The 16,963-nt window shown below is 42.8% G+C and overlaps 1 protein-coding gene across 5 annotated transcripts in view; it reads right to left on the minus strand.

Moving 5' to 3' along the window:
• DEPTOR (DEP domain containing MTOR interacting protein) overlaps positions 1–16,963 on the minus strand; it is a 127,886-nt gene that overhangs the window by 21,436 nt on the left and 89,487 nt on the right. For all 5 annotated transcript variants that reach the window (XM_014580813.3, XM_025178687.2, XM_075920181.1 and 2 more), the window contains 2 exons: positions 15,437–15,507; positions 14,077–14,181 (listed from right to left, as the gene is read on the minus strand). In XM_014580813.3, the coding sequence (XP_014436299.2) occupies positions 14,077–14,181; positions 15,437–15,507 (176 nt within the window). The remainder of the gene's footprint in view (positions 1–14,076; positions 14,182–15,436; positions 15,508–16,963) is intronic.

A 16,963-nucleotide genomic window follows, 5' to 3' on the forward strand; every position in this document is an offset into this window, starting at 1 on the left:
TCCATGTCAATTAAACCTTTGCCCTAATCTTGTAAAGCCTCTTGTTCCATTTTAGCTACCTCGCCCTTCCTCCGTGTAGTTGTAAATATAGGAGCCGTGTTTTCTGGAATCCGCGGGTCTGCCAGATTGCCAGTTTTGTAGGGCAAGAGGGAATTTTTTGCTGTTGGGGCCAAATCAGGAGAGGCCTGGTAAGTTTTTTCAGTTTCTTCACAGCACTATGTAGGACTAGGACTTGAAAATTAGCCTTAGGGACTTTTACAAATTTTTAGTTTGTCACAACTTGCACCAAGGATGCATCTACACGGCAGGGCTTAACTCGAAATAATCTATGCAAATTGAGCTATGTCAATTGTGTGTCTTATTTTGAAATAGGGAGCATCTACACAGCATTTATTTCGAAATAGAGCGCTCTTCCTCTGACTTCCCTTATTCCTCATACAATTGGTGTTACAGGAGTTGGAGTAAAAAGTCCTCCAGCTTGTCATTCTTTTGACACTATTTCAAAATTACTGCCTGCTGTGTAGATGCAGACTAAGTTATTTCAGAACAGCGCTAGTTATTTTGAAATAGTTTTGCAGTGTAGACGTACCCTCCATGTCCAGTGAAGATAAAAGGCCAGAGTTGGGACTTTTAATGGTGGACACTGGGCTTATGGGAAAAAGGCAGATCTGGAATCTTAGCAGACTTGTTACCCTCTGTTTGCCTCACTGGGGTGCAAAAGGAGAAGAGGATTTTGTGCTAAGTTAACAGCATCTCTTGATCAAAGGGCCAGTTGGCTTCCAATGTTTAATCCATATTACCTAACCCCAATGAATGCTCAACAGCTGTGAAACTGCTGCTGTGCAAAGCACGTGTACCTTTTAAAGCCAGTCTCTGCAACACTGACTCTTTCCCGTGCTCTGTGGGAATATAGCACAGCTCAAGGGGACATAAGCAAACTTTGGTAAACTAGGAGTTTACATTTATCAGTGTTTGTACTGTATGAAGTTCCACACAATGGACACCAATAATTTCTCCCTGTTCCAGAGGGGCCATTTCTAGAACAGAAGCAGGTATTTCAGTTTGCATTGTCCAAATTTGGAGAAAAATTACATCTGCTGCGATGCAGTTACCGATCCCCAGGAAACTAGAGACGACTTAGTTGTCTCACAGGGCTGAGTCAATTTGTTTGAATGCTTCAGATTAATACACATTTCATCTGTATGTACAATGCTTAGAGGTCACAGAGGAAGAGTGGAGAGAGTGACTGACCCAAAGTCATCCAGGGTATGTCTATACTACAAGGCAAAGTCGAGTTAAGATAAGCAACTTCAGCTGTGTCAATTGCACAGCTGAAGTCAAAGTAGCTTAACTCAGCTTTTGACACTGTCTACACGCAGGAAGCTGAAAGAAGAGCACTCTTCCTTCGACTTCCCTTACTCCTCACAAAAGCAGGGTTACTGGCATCAACCAGAGTGCCCCTCTCACTTTGAATTAGCTGTCTTAACTAGACTGCTAATTCGAATCCTGGAAGATCAACAGTAGCAGCTTCAATCATTCTCTGCAGTGTAGACATACCCCCAGTGAGTCAATGGCAGAAGCGGGAATAGAATCTAAGGCTCCTAATTCCATATCCCATGTTTTATCAACCTAGCCCCACTGCTGTCTCTTCCACTCAGTGCCAATTTGGGTCAGATTCCAGCAATAACTCCACAGAAAAACCTTTCATCTTGTTACCATGTTCCATCAGAAAGATGTAACATTTTGGATAGGTCTACACTGAGAGGGTTTTTTTTTTTTTTTCTTCAAAAAAACGGCCTTTAAAAAAAAAAAAACTTCACTTATGTCCACACTGCAATCACATTCTTCCAGAAGAAAATCAAAAGAACAGAGGGGTTTTTCCAACATTGGTAAACCTCTTTCTATGAGGAAGAAGCCTTTTTTCGAAAGAGATCTTTCGGAAAAAGGCGTGTGTGGACAGGAATGAGGGAGTTCTTTTGAAAGAAAAGGAAAGAGGAAAAAGCACAGATGCTCTGGTGGCCACTCTGTCCATAGCAATCACAACTTAAATGCGAGACAGCATCCATTCAGTGTGGACGCTATCTTTCAAAAAAGTAGATCACTTTTTCGATGTGCTTTTGCTGTGTAGACGCTCTCTTTCGGAAGAAGTTTTTTTGGAACATCTCTTCCAGAAAAGCTTTTTCTGAAAGAAGCATGCAGTCTAGACATAGTCTTTCAGAACACCCTCCATGCCCTCAAAATTTTGCCATAGAAGAAGAATGAAAGAGAAACAGTATCTGAAAGGTAAGGAGATTGGCAAGGACATTGAATCCCAAATGGGAATAGCTAATAACTCAGGGTATGTATACAGTACCACCCTAGTTCGAACTAGGATGGTTAATGTAGGCATTCGAAGTTGCAAATGAAGCCTGGGATTTAAATATCCCGGGCTTCATTTGCATCTTGCCGGGCGCCGCCATTTTTAAATCCCCGTTAGTGCGGACTCCGTGCCCGCGGCTACACGCAGCACGGAGTAGGTAGTTCGAATTAGGCTTTCCATGAGAAGTAACAGTAGTTCGAATTAGAAAGCCTAATTTGAACTACCTACTCCATGCCGCGTGTAGCCGCGGGCACAGAGTCTGCACTAACGGGGATTTAAAAATGGCGGCGCCCGGCAAGATGCAAATGAAGCCCGGGATATTTAAATCCCGGGCTTCATTTGCAACTTCGAATGCCTACATTAACCACCCTAGTTCGAACTAGGGTGGTAGTGTAGACATTCCCTCAGAGAGAAAAGGGTGGTTGAGGACATATTACAAAATTGAAATAAACCTAAAGACAGTTTGCTAATATTCTGTATGGTCACAGCACTAAGAACTCACTGGTTATACTCATTGTACTCTAGAATGGTAGCAGAAGAAAACTTTGGCAAAATAGGTCTTCTTTTATCAGACAGATTAAGTTTTGGAAGTGACGTAGAATGCGGATGTAGATGATCAGATTTTCCACCACAAACTCCCTTATTGAGAGAATCTTCTTTTTCACTATGATTCTTGTTTGTTTGCTTGGTTTCTTTTATGATAAAAGGTCATCCATTTAGTGAATTGATTGTGTTTGCTAACACCACAAACAACAAAAACATTTCGGCTGTGTCTAGACTGCATCCCTTTTCTGTAAAAGGGATGCAAATTAGACATATCGCAATTGCAAATGAAGCGGGGATTTAAATCCCCCCCACTTCATTAGCATAAAAATGGCTGACGCTTTTTCCCCTCATTTTAAGACAGATAAGGGATATTTCGGAAAAGGCTTTGTTTTCTGAAAGATCCGCGTCTAGACTGGCACTTTTTTCCAGCAAAGCTCCGAGACTTTTACGGAAAAGGGATGCAGTCTAGACACAGCCTTCCTGCAACTACTAAAACTTAATGGGATTTGAAGGCATTCATACTGCAGGATTGGACTCCAAAATGAATAGCAGCAAAATTAAACATGAAGTGCCTGCTTCTGCTCTTATTGCAGTCAATAGGAAAATTCCCATAATTTAAATAGTATAAAATACACTGCTTAATTCCCTATTTGAGCAGAGGAATCACATTTTCTCTATAAATCTGTATCAGAAGTATTTCCGTGTCAAGAAGTGGGCATAGCAATTATTTTAAAATCTAAATATTAACCTAGAAATTATTACACTGCATTTAGAAGAGTGTTTAGATGAGCTGTTTTTTCCTCTTTATACAGTCTAAATCACGGGTGGGCAAAATCAAGCCTAGGAGGCTAGATCTGGCCCGCCAAGCATTTCTCTCTGGCCCATACTTGCAGCTGGCAAAGCTGCCTCTCCCTCCATCTTGCTCTGTCCTGCAGCCAAGCTGCTCCCAGGATTCTCCCTGCTAGCTGTGCAGAGCTGAGGGAGGGAGATGTAGGGGTAGAGGAGAGCGAGGAGTGCTGAAGTCAGGGTGTCCCCCGCTCCTGAACCCCATTTTTGCAGAGCAGGGGTCAGGGAGAGGGAGCTGTTCCAGTCTAAAGCATGGATGATAAATGACTCAGAGGAATGCCTGTCTTAAGAAGCAGTGCTCCCTCTCTCTCTCCTCCTCCTTCCCTCCCCCCGTTCTTCCCCATACCCCAGCTCTGCAGAGCTGGAGAGGGGACAAAACAACAGCAGGACATGGCTTCTGTCAGAAATTTATCCAACAACAGCCAGCAACACACTAACTCACACACACAATCTGTGTGTCACAAACTCTCTCTCTCACACATAGAGTGTCTCTCTTTCACACTCATCCTCTTTTTCTCTCTCTGTTGTCTCCTACCCCACCCCTACTGCCTAAGGCCTCACCTCTTCCAGGGGGTGGAGCTGGCCTGTGACTATGTACCAAAATTCATGAAGTGGCCCCCCCCTGTGAAAATTATTGCCAGCCCCTGCTATAGGGAAATGAGCCAGAGAGAGGGGAAATCAAAATAGGATTTCACACCCAGATGAGGCAGATGTGGCAACTGATATCATTGTTAGTACTAGAGAGCAAATAGCCACAAATCTATTTTACGTGCTACTTATAACATAGCAGAAGTATTTTCAGATTCACTGAGGTTTGAAACACTTCAAACTATCCCCAAAGGATGCTAACTAACGTCAAACTGCCTGACAGCAATTTTTGTCCTTGTTTTTTTACATATATATTTCCACTAAGAAAAAATAAATGAAAACTTAACAACTTGCTCTTTGTTCAGCATGAGTCATAGGACATACAAAGCTAAAATATAGTTCTGTTCTCTGATCATACAATTGAGACTCTGTTGCAGAATGTAGGTTATAAAACCTCTGAATCCCTGCCATACCTAATCTTTCCTTGTTGGATAAGTGAAGGACAGAGTTGCTGTTTCAATTTGAAGTTGTCTTCCTTTTGTCAATTTAAGTCAAAATCCAAACTGGGTATTATTGTAAAACAGGCTGTATGGTAACAACTTTCAAATGTGGGTCATTGAATTCAGACTTCTAAGGCCATTTTTAGACCCTACAAAAAAAAGAGGCTTGATCTTTTTGAAGAATTGAGCATCTACGTCATCAGTGACGTAGATGAGACCAGCAGGTGCTAAGCAACTGAAAACTGGTCCTCTTATATGTAGGTATCATGTTTAAAAATTTGTGCGCACATATATATTCCAACCATTACGTTGATAACACTAACCACACCCTATTATTATATACATTTATCTCTACTCCCCTCCACATTGCACGTTTAAGGGCATAGTTACAGCATGCCATGTAACTCATCTGTCATCAACTTTTTTGATTGTTCACCCTTTCTAAATAAAGGCATTTCTGAATTCACTCTCTTTCTAATGTAATTATCAAATTCAGCAGCCAGCTGGTCACACAACTGTATTAAAATACCAGTAGACTTCAGTGTTTTCATATAGTAATTGGAAACAGATGGCAGCCCATGTCACTGGCGTTTTTATGTAATCAGTAACATTTTTGTATAAGAGGAGAAATCTAAGTGTGAACTGCATCTGCTTCAACAGCACAATATGCTTATTACACTATGTAAATATTTATTCGTGGTCTCTTTCATTTATTCACTTGGAACTCAATCCTGTAAGAAGATGAGAACTTCCTTTGGTCACCTGCCCTTTGAAGTCACCTCACAAGAACCATTCAACACCTTGCAGGATCAGGGTCTTCGGGCCAAATACTACAAGCTGCTGTGTAACTTCAATGACCACTGAAATCTATGGAAGCAGTCTAAGGACGTGGCACTTACTCTTCAATGGAATCTTTTCAGAATGCAGATCTAAAGTAGTCATCTGTGAATGTAAAATACCCTGCTGCAGGAAAAAACTCACAGGACTGCCATTAAAGATCGCAAGGAAACCAGTACCATGTAGACAAACCTAATGTTACTGAGAGAGCCCTGAACCATAATCTCAGAGCTGTGCTCAAAGCAGCAATGGTATAAGTGATTGTACCATATCCCAAATCTCACTACTACTAATTGAAAAGACAGGGAAGGGGGAAACAGAGTATATTATCATTTTTTATAGGATGAAAAAGATTGGGTGGCATTGCTATGAAAATGAGTAACATTAAACTCATACGTATAAGACAACTGTAAATTGCTGGTTATTATTCTGAGGCTTCAGATGTTTACTCCATATTTTAACAATGATCTTTGTCCCCCGCCTTGTCTTAGTGCTATGTGCTGAATTTCCCAAACAGGATAACAAGGACAATCAGGAAAAACTTAAAAAAACAATTAGTCTAGTACCACCTTAAAGAATAACAAAACATGTAGATAGTATCATGAGCTTTCATGGGCACAACCCACTTCTTCAGATGACAGGAGTGTTGGAAGTCCAAATCCAAGAATAAATAAGGGAAGGGGGGTGGGGAGAGAGAAGGGAAAAAATGGAGGGGAGGAAGAAAAAAGACACGAGAAGATAAGCTTCAGAGGGATAGCCGAGTTAGTCTGTAACAGGAAAAACTTGAAAAACAACAAATAGTCTAGTAGCACCTTAAAGACTAAATAGTTACAAGAGGCTGATAAGAGCCATTAGTTTGCACTTGGAAAGGAAGATGACCAACACCAGATTCTACACAGACATCCAGAATCATTAGCACCTTCATTGTTTGCTTGGTTGGTTAAGTCATTACGATGTGGAAGATAATGTGCGAGATATCCGTTATCCTGATTCATACCATGTGCATAAGAATTAAACTTGTGAATGAAGTTAAGTTCCAACCCTTCTCTGTGTATTTGGCTTGTGGACTTGGTCTGAAACAAAACAGCAATTTTGAGATCCATTAATGAGTGTCCAGGAAGATTAAAGTGTTCTCCAACAGGTTTTTGTGTGTTGCCTTTTCGGATATCTGATTTGTGTTCATTAATTCTTTCCCGTGGACACTGTCTAATTTGACCAATATACATTGCAGTGGGGCATTGCTGGCATTTGATGGCATAGATCACATTAGTGGATGTGCAGTTAAATGAGTCTGATTTGGTGGCTCATGTGGTTGGGTCCAGTGATGAAATCACTTGTGTAGATGTGTGGGCAGTGTTGGAACTGGGGCAGATGCAGGGGTGGGTTTCTGGATGATTATGATGGAGGTCTGTTGCGTGGTTACTGGAAAGAATTTATTTGAGGTTAGGGGGCTGTCTGTAAGCGAGAACTGGCCTTTCCCCCAATGACTCAGAGTGAGGGGTCATTTTCCAGGATAGGTTGTAGATTGTTGATAATGTGTTGGAAGAGTTTAAGTTGTTGACTCTAGATGATGACAAGTGGAATTCTGTTGTTTTGGGACTGTCTTGAAGTAGTTCATGTCTGGGTACTTTTTTGGCTCTGTCGATCTGTTTTTTCACTTCTCCAGGTGGGTATTTCAGTTTTAAGAATGCTCTATATAGATCCTGTAGGTGTTTGTCTCTGTCTCTGGGATTGGAGCAAATACGGTTGTATCTTAAGGCTTGGCTGTATACAATAGATTGAGAAACGTGTCTTGGACCGAAGCTAGAGGAATGAAGGTAAGTCTAGCAGTGATAGGTTTCTGGTATAAGGTGGTTGAAATTTGTCCATCATTTAATTGTACTGCAATGTCAAGGAAGTGGATTTCTCGTGTGGACTGATCCAGGCTGAAGTTGTTGGTGGGGTGGAAGTTGCTGAAATCCTTGTGAAATTCTTCAAGGGTCTCTTTCCCCTAGGTCCAGATGATGAAGATATCATCAATGCAGGATAAGTAGAGTAAATGTGTTAGGGGGCGAGAGCTGAGGAAACGTTGTTCAAGGTCAACCATAAAGATGTTGGCATATTGTGGTGCCATTCAGGTGCCCATGGCTGTGCCATTGACTTGAAGATACAAATTGTCTCTGAATCAGAAGTAGTTGTGGGTGAGGACAAAGTTGCAGAGCTCTGTAATCAGGTGTGCAGTGCTGTCATCTGGGATGGTGTTCCTGATAGCATGTAATCCATCTTCATGTGGAATGTTGGTTTAAAGAGCTTCTACGTCATGGTGGCCAGTAATTTCAGGAAAATTACTTATGTTTTGTAGTTTCCTCAGGAAGTCGGTGGTGTCACGACGGTAGCTAGGAGTGCTGGTAGCATAGGGTCTGAGGAGAAAGTCAATATAGCCAGATAATCCTGTTGTAAATGTGCCAATGCTTGAGATGATGGGTCGTCCGGAATTTCCAGGTTTGTGTATCTTGGGTAGCAGAGAGAAAACTCCTGGTCGGGGATAAGGGAGGGTGTTAGTGTAAATTTGATCCTGAGCAGCATCAGGGCCAAACAGTTGTTGCTGAATAGTTGTTTCAGGTTTTCTTGGTATTCTTTAGTGGGATCACAGGAGAGAGGCTTGTAGAATCTTGTATTGGTGAGTTGTCTGGTTGCCTCCTGTTCATAATCTGTTCTGTTCATAGAGAGTACAGCGCTCCTTTATCAGCCTCTTTGATAATGAATTGTTTTTGAGGCTGTGTATAGCATTGAATTCTGCATGACTGAGATTATATATATGTTATGTTGTTTTTGCTGACAATGTCAGCTCGAGCATGTTAGTGGAAGCAGTCGATGTAGAAAACAAGACTCTTGTTATGATCATTAGTAGAGGTTCATGTAGCCTTCCTCTTGTGGGATTGGCAGGGGAGAGGAAGGGAGGAGCAGCAAGATCAGTGTATTGTACATCGGTGTTTTGGAAATATTCCTTTAGGCAGAGGCAGCAAAAATAGGCTTCCAGATCTCCACAGAACTGAATCGTATTCATACAAGTGGTGGGGCAAAAGGAGAGTCCTCAAGATAGGACAGGTTCCTCTGCTGGGCTAAGAGAGTGCTTGGATAGGTTGACAATGTTGCTAGGTGAGTTGAAAGTATCTGGAATGAGAAATCTTGAAGCATGTAGCAGTTTGGATAGTTTATTGTCCTTTTTCTTCTGAAGGAAGATGGAGTGATCTTTGTAGGTAGTTTGTTGAATTTTAGTAAAGTCTGGAAAAGATGAAGTGTGTGTGGAAGCTTGGTTTTTTATTACAGTTTCTAATGTTGATTTTCTTCTGTTTGTTGTATAGAATGCTGATAAGGTGGTTCCTGAGAGTGTGGCATAATCTCTGGCTGTAGTCTGTGGGATACGTAGATTGCAGTGGGTTTTTCACCTTCAGTCCTTTAGGTATGATCATAGGCATGTGCACGGGGTGTGCCAGGTAGGCCCAGGCATACCCTAATGTCTCGGGCTGGCTAGCCCGAGCCATTTTTGCGCCCTGGGCCCCACCCGGCCCGGCAGTACCGCTCAGCCCAGCAGCACAGTGCTGCGCCCCTGAGGTGCCCGAGAATACCCCCGCCCAGCACTGCAGCATAGCGCGGCACCCCTGAGGCACCCGGGAGCGCCCCCACCCAGCCCTGCAGCACTGTGCGGCACCCCGGGGGTGTCCCCGCCCCACCCTACAGCACCATGCGGCACTCCCAGGGTGCCCCCACCTGTCCCGGCAGCACCGCGCAGCACCCCCTCTGCAGCACCATTCAGTGCCCTGGGGGCACCCCCGCCCGGCCCTGCATCACCATACGGTGCGCCTCCCTGGCCCTACAGCTTGAGCAGGCTCTGACTCCAGCCTTGCAGCTGTAAGACAGAAGCTGAAGGTAAGGGGGGGGGGAATAAGAGGAAGGGGTGGGAGAGGAAGGGAATTTTGCTGTGGTGGAGGAGGAAGAAAGGGGAAGGGGCTTGTATGGAGGCGGAGGGGAGAGGGGGAAGAAATGGGAAGGCACCAAAGGGACAGGGTAGAGGAGACACAAATGCTAAGAGGAAGTGGAGACAATGAGGAAAAGGGCAGGAAGGGAGGTGTCAGTGGGAGGGGGGACAGGGTGATTCTGGAAGAGGAGAGGGTAAGGGCATTGGGGATTGGAGCGAGAGGTGCTGGGAGAAGGCTTGACAGAAGGGGTAGGCATGAGGAAGGTGGGATTGGATCAAGTCATGTGTGGGCACAGGGGCATGAGGGGAATGGGGGCAGAGGGTGGTGAGGGGGTGGGCATCAAGGAAAAAAGGGCAAAGGGCGCAGGGGCAGCGAGGGAAGGGGAAGGCACCAGGAGGGTGCAGGGGTAAGGGAAGGTGCAGGTGCCAAGGGATTCTGGAGGTGAAGCAGAAGGGCAGACACCTGCAGGGGAAGGACCAGCACCAGAGGAGAGAGGTAGGGCATCTGTGTAGAGGGAGGTGTTAGAAGAGGGGATGAGGTGGGGTAGCTCACATGATCAGAGTAGGGCTACTGGAGGAGTGGGCACAAAGGGGAGAGAAGGGCTGGAGGAGGGGGGCAGGTCTCAGGAAGGCTGAGGGCAGTGAGAAGGGCAGGAGTCAGGACAGCAGAGGAGGGTGAGTGGTTGGGGGGCAGCAGGCACCAGGGGAGTTGATGGAGCAAGGGGAGGAGACATGGCAGCAGAGGGGAAAGGTAGATATTTATTAATAACTTGGGTGCCACAGTGGCACATCCAAACAAGCCACATGAACTCAGTGCAGGTGCACAACACAAAATTCATTCTGCTCATGGGAGGAAACTTGGAACGCTTCCCTCTCCCCAGCCTCTCCACCCCCGCATTAATGTCACACACATTGGATTAATGCAATTGCAGGATAGTTGCATGGGGGAGCTGAAGGGGTCCAAACTCATCCCTATTGGTAGGAGGATGGTGGGAAAAGTCCTTGGGTCGGGGGTCACATAACACTTTTTACTTTTGGTCATGTGCCCATCTTGCCCGGAAAGGGTAACCTCCAGGGGCTTGGCTAATGGGGGGTCAGAACTGTGGTTAGAGGAGTCAGGGGTGTGGCTAATGGGGGGTCAAAGTGCATTTTAAAAAATTCTTTGGGTGCACACCCTAATGAAATGTGCTGCACATGCCTATGGCTATGATGTTCATCTGTTTGCACTCCGAAAAGAAGATGATGTCTTTTTAGAAACAACACTACTGTCATCTGAAGAAGTGGGTTGTGCCCACGAAAGCTTATGATACCATCTACATGTTTTCAGTCTTTAAAGGTGCTACTAGATTATTTGTTGTTTTTAAAGTTTTTCCTGTTACAGACTAACTTGGCTACCCATTTGAAGCTTATGGACAATCAACAAATTAATAATCCAAATTGTAACCTTTTAATCCCATTTGTGGGTCCCAAAAGAACAGACCTGCACTGAATACAAGTTTCTACACGTGTACTGTCCCATCAGACACTCTGGTGGTTACATTACATTAAAGAATACTGCCTACAGAATTAATCAAGTGGTTTTCTTTAACAAAGTTGTGTGGCTTTTTTTGAAAATATTGCCTCCTATGGGATAGAAATTAACTTAGCCACATGATACTGAAATGGAAAAAGACTGGCTTACCTATATCATAAGAACATAAGAATGGCCACACTGGGTCAGACTAAAGGTCCATCTAGTCAAGTATCCTGTTTTCCAACACTGGCCAATGCCAGATGCCCCAGTGGGACTGGACAGAACAGGGAATCTTCAAGCAATCCCTCTGATAGAGGCTAGGGATACCACTCCTACCCATCCTGGCTAATAGCCATTGATGGGCCCTAACCTCCAGTATCAAGATTGCAACAATGCAAAGCAAGGAAATATGATGTTTTGCAATTGAAAGAAAGGAGAAATCACACGTTTTATCAGCCAAGACTGCATAAAGAGTAGTGCCAAAAATGAACTCTTCAACTAAGTGACAATGCTGAGTCTGGGCTTTTCTTCAAATTCTTGCCCTTTTTATCATAGCCAGTTTTTCTTGTTATGGTACAGTGCTCAGAGCAATACTGGCAGACAAAGCTTCTTAAACCAGAGCAGACCTTGGCTGCCATCAGTTATTATGCCTAATGTTCTATTTGAAAAATGCCTGCCTCTGTGCTTCTAAAATGGGCAAAGATTTACTTTTGGGGCATGCATACATTCTAACGTATTGATACATATTTTCTTTAAATAGTCCAGATAGAAGGGTTTAAAAACAGACAGATTAAGTAAACAGACCAAGCTTTTCAAAAGTGGCACCTCAAATTAAATGCCTAGTGCCCATATTTCATTATGAGAGGCAAATGCTCAGCTACCTACATAGGTGCCTAAGAAAGAGCTAGATGTCAACTTATTGAAAAGTTGGCCATAATGTTTAAAGTGCAGCTCTAATTGAAAAGAGAGGCTCTAAAATAGCACCGCTGAACTTATCATAGTTACTATGCCTGTGTGTTCAGAGCTATTTCTGCTGATTTTAGTGACTAAAAATGAGTTTTTACAATTTACTTCTATGAGTGCTGTGGAGTTAAGAATTGGGCTGCATTCTATAGGTTCTTGTATTTCAAACTCTTTAAGTTCCCGCTGAAAATAACTGGGTTGCATGTGCCTCCTTGCCTACCTAAGTAGAAGACAATGAAATTCAATGGGTATACCCGAAGGCATAATTTGGCCTGTAAATCCTCTCTTTCAGTTGATGAAGCATGAAATGGACAGAACCCAGCTTGACTTTATCATCCCAGAGTGAAGGAATGACATTTAAAAAAAAACCTCTGTATTTATTGGTGAAATGAGCAAATTAGAGCTGACATCATGTAGACAATAAATATGAAACCTCATAAAGCTATTTTAACAAAGTCACATTTCAGAGTAGAACCACATTATCACAAATTGATAAAATGCAGAGAGAATAAAGACTGCTACAAACCGCTTGAGCAAACTGTTTCCAAAAAAACATGACTAGGAATAAGTTTGAAGTCCTGGAAGTGTAACTCCTTTATACATCAGTAAGGATTAGTGTTCTAAGATGACCCATTCCAAATAATATTGTCAAGATATTTTAAGTCTTTATTTATGTTATGCATAATGGACGATTATTCAAAGTGATAGAATTTAGAAAAAAACTATTAATTTTTCACCATGCATGCTAGACTTGACTCAGGCTGGACATTGGCGCAAGATGGTGGTCAGTTTTCCCTTCCAGTTCTTACACATATTGGCACAATGAAGTTGCTTTTGGGCTTCCCAGTCTTTAGGTGAATTATTAAATCTATGTATTCCAGAGCCTGACCTAAAGCCCATTTAAGTCAATAGAAAGATTACTACTAATTTCAGTGGGCTTCGGATCTGGTCTGCAAAGACTTCATACAAAAATTTTAAAAAAATGGATGAAAATATTTCATTTCATATTAGGCCATGTAAAATCTCTAGTTTTTTTCTATTCTTTCCCAAAATTGTGCTCTGGGCCTAAATGAATTTACTTTGAAAAATTGATTGCTAAACAGTCTTAGTAAAAGAAAACAGTGTCCTGTTATATTTGGCCTGACCAACATAGAAGCAATATTCCAGTTATATACCATACATTATAAATTATATAGAAATCTTACTATATATTTTACAAATGTGTATCTGCCTGCCTGCCTGTAAGTCTGTTTGTTCAAGAACCACTCCTAAATGGTAAGAGTTAGGGTCACCAAATGTGACATGCCACTTCCTGATATCATAACTTAAAGCAAGGCCAGGGTTTGGTTGTGCTGGGATAATAGGATGTGCATGGAAAGCAATTGCTTCATATCAAATGGAAAGGGAGGGGTCTGATAGCAGGGACAGTTATACTCACATATGACCACAGAGGGCCAGAAAGCACGGGGGACAGTTATACTCACAAATGATTGTGGGGGAGCACCAGTGGGTGGCGTGGCTGGCCTCCCTGTCCTAGGCCAGCCTCAGGGAGTAGCTGGAGAGTGGGATGCATTCCGTCTGCCTTGCCCCGGGCCAGTGCTGGCCCGGGGCAACACCAAATAAGTCTTCTAGTATCAAATAAATGAGAAAGTGGAGGTGGGGAAGGAGGATAGAAACCACACACAGCTGGAAGGATATGAAAGGCCTTTTAGAAGACTAAGAGAGAGGATTAAATATGGCAAAGGTGACTTTGGGAAAGAAAACACTGAAGAGCTTTTAGTTAAAAAAAATGAAGGTCAGAGAATGTCAAGGACAGAAAAAAGAAAAGGTAAAGACTGAAGTTTTGGAGGAGGAGAACAACATGTGATCCCAAAAGGCCAAAAGTTAGTACCTCACAGTGATTGTTCAGAGAGAATCACTGAAGGACACAAAAAAACCACTAGATAAACAGCTGATGAAAAATTACCTTCATTCCTGCCGCAGCTGCAGGACCACTGGGATCTACAGCTTGAATATAGCATGGCTTGCTCCCCCGCACAACAAAGCCCCATCCGACAGCATCGCCAACAACCTTGAAGAGGGGAAAAAAAAGACACAACAGTATCCTTGTAACTCATGGGGTAAAGTTCAGATGGTTGAAGTCATGATTTCAGCATCTTGTAGTCATCAGCATACAGTACATGCAGCTCTGTGGAGAGAAATACTTTACAGTACAGGTTATACATCCCTTAACCGGGACTCTCTGGTCTGGCGACATCAGTGGTCTGGAAGGACCATGGATATTCCTGGACCACAGAGCCCAAGTATAGGGTGGTTGGGCCACGGGGCAGGAGAGTCAGGATGTGGAGATTCAGCAGGGAGTCAAGGTGTAGGCTGCAGGTGGCATGCCAGGGAGTTCTGGCTCTTGCAACCAGGCATACCCTGGCCCAGCAGCAGCAGCCGTGGAACTCTGGCCTCAGCTGTGGAGCTCAGGGGCCGGCAGCATCAGCCGAGGAGTTGCGGCCCCAGCTATGGAGCTTGGGGATGGCAGTGGCAGCCACGGAGTTCCAGCAGCAGTGGAGCTCTGGAAGTGGCAGAGCTCCAGCCCCAGAGCTTTATTCCCCAGCCATGGAACTCCGACCCCGGCAGCAGCCAGGGAGCGTTATCCCAGGCTGTGGAGCTCCAATGGTAGCCATGGCCGGGCAGGCAGCAGCAGTGCTGGGCTGGAACCTTAGCCGGGGACAGCAGGACAGGACAGGCCATGTTGGGAGGGACCTCCCCTAGACTGGCAAATTCCCTTGTTCAGGACTGGTTAGGTCCCGGGGGTGCTGGAGAAGGGAGGTCCAACCTTTACCCTCTGCATGAACTATTAACTCTATAATTATGAAGAAAGCAACCAACTGAATGATTGCATTTGTGCCCACAGTACTTTTCTTTTTAAAGTTACATCAGAAATATAGACTAAAGGCTGTGAGAAGCCGTACTTCCAATTAATACGTTCAAAACAGCTACTTTTGAAACAAGGGGGGTTGGAGAGCACAGCGAGCCCGGGGCGCAGCCCCCTAGTCTCTTTATAATCTTAAGTATTAATAACACTTCAAGAGAATTTGTGCATATTACTAGATTTCTGCCAGTGTAACTCTACTGAAGACAGTGTTAGACTCTCAGACTGATGGTATAATAAAGTGGAGAATCAGACTCCCCATGTATAAAACTAATATGAATGGAATCTTATGGTTGAGATTTTTAGAGCACAAGTATCAGAAAATGTAATTAGGATATAATTATACCATCAGAAAATATTGCACAATTCACATATAGAAGACAAATATGTACTGGAGACATACTGTGAATGTTTTTCTTGCATATGGGGCTCCAGGCATCAAGAGTTCATCAGAAGTCACCGGTCTTTTTAATACTGGAAAGACATACAAATGAGTATTAAATACAAACACTTCTGAAGAAACTTTCATAAAGAATAGTCTTCGCCTTTTTAAAATTTATTTATAGGACTTAATATTTTAGTGTATGCCTCGGTAGATGAAAAGTTGTGAAAGATCATTATATTAAGAGCTTTGGGGGTGAGTGATCTGACACCTTTGGCTAAACTGAGGTTTAGATAATTAGAATATTGGTATAATACATTTTGAAGTCATAAGTCAGGGCCTATGGAATACAAGTTTAAAAAATAGCTGTGTCTGTGCCAAAAGACATAAAGAGCTAGCAAGTGACCCAAAACCTGACCAGCTCTACGGGAAGGTTGATGTTCTGCAGGTTCAAAGCTATCATTCATATGAAATTTGAATAGACTGCTAATCACAATAGTACATTTATGTATTAAAAATATTTCCATGAAAATTCTGAATGACTACATGGAACTTAATACATTATTAAGCTGGGGTTTTTTTGCTTGACAATTCTGGTGCGGCTCTTCGCATTTTTTCCACCGCTGTTTTGGCTCTTTTTGTTAAATGGGTTGGCCACCCCTGAGATACAATAATACTAGTCATCCTAACTCTTCCTCAGACAGGGAGACAGATTAGATAACCCGTCACTACAGGAAACAATATTATTAGTATTTGTGCAGTCATTTACTCCTGAGTAAAGTGTGAGTAAACACTGCAAAATCAGAACTGTAGATTTTAGACCCACATGGTACTAGTGTAAATGACTGCACTAAATGCAAGGCAATGGATAAACAGGCCTTCTATTTATTACATTTTGCTTCCTCTGTTTTTTTTAATTAAGACTATGTTTGTGTGTTGTTTTCAGTGATACACTTTCTGATTATATCTGATTTTCATACCATGGAAGCAAGCTGAAATTTTTCAGAGATAACATCCCACATATCTGTAAGGGTAGGTCTAGACAGTGGCACTATTTCAGGATACTTTCAGTATCCCGAACTAGCATTTTCCACATCTTGACAGTGCGCCCGTTATTTCAAAATAGCTTTCGAAATAACGGACACATTATTCCAACATCCTGGTAAATCTCATTCCACGAGGATTAAGGAATATTTTGGAATAGTGGTTTATTTCAAAATTTGGCACTGTGTAGACAGCACCAAATTATGAAATAAGCCTTTTTGATAATAACTCAAAATAAGCTATGCAATTCGCATCACTCAAATTGAGTAGCTTATTTCGAGCTCAGGGTATAGTGTAGATGCACCCTAAGTGTTCTGAAATGCCATATATTGAAGGAAAAAGAATTCTGGAAGATAAAAGATTTTTTTAAAATTAATGTATCTGAAGAGTTAAATTTTGCAGATTCTGCCAGTACTATCATTCTATCTCTTTGAGATCAAAGCCAGGTCATGTTTCCCCTTTTAATGATCAACTCTTACCTTTGTACTGCAAGATGTTTTTTTC

This window comes from Pelodiscus sinensis, chromosome 2 (genome assembly GCF_049634645.1).
Source record: "Pelodiscus sinensis isolate JC-2024 chromosome 2, ASM4963464v1, whole genome shotgun sequence".
NCBI classification, from domain to species: domain Eukaryota; kingdom Metazoa; phylum Chordata; order Testudines; family Trionychidae; genus Pelodiscus; species Pelodiscus sinensis.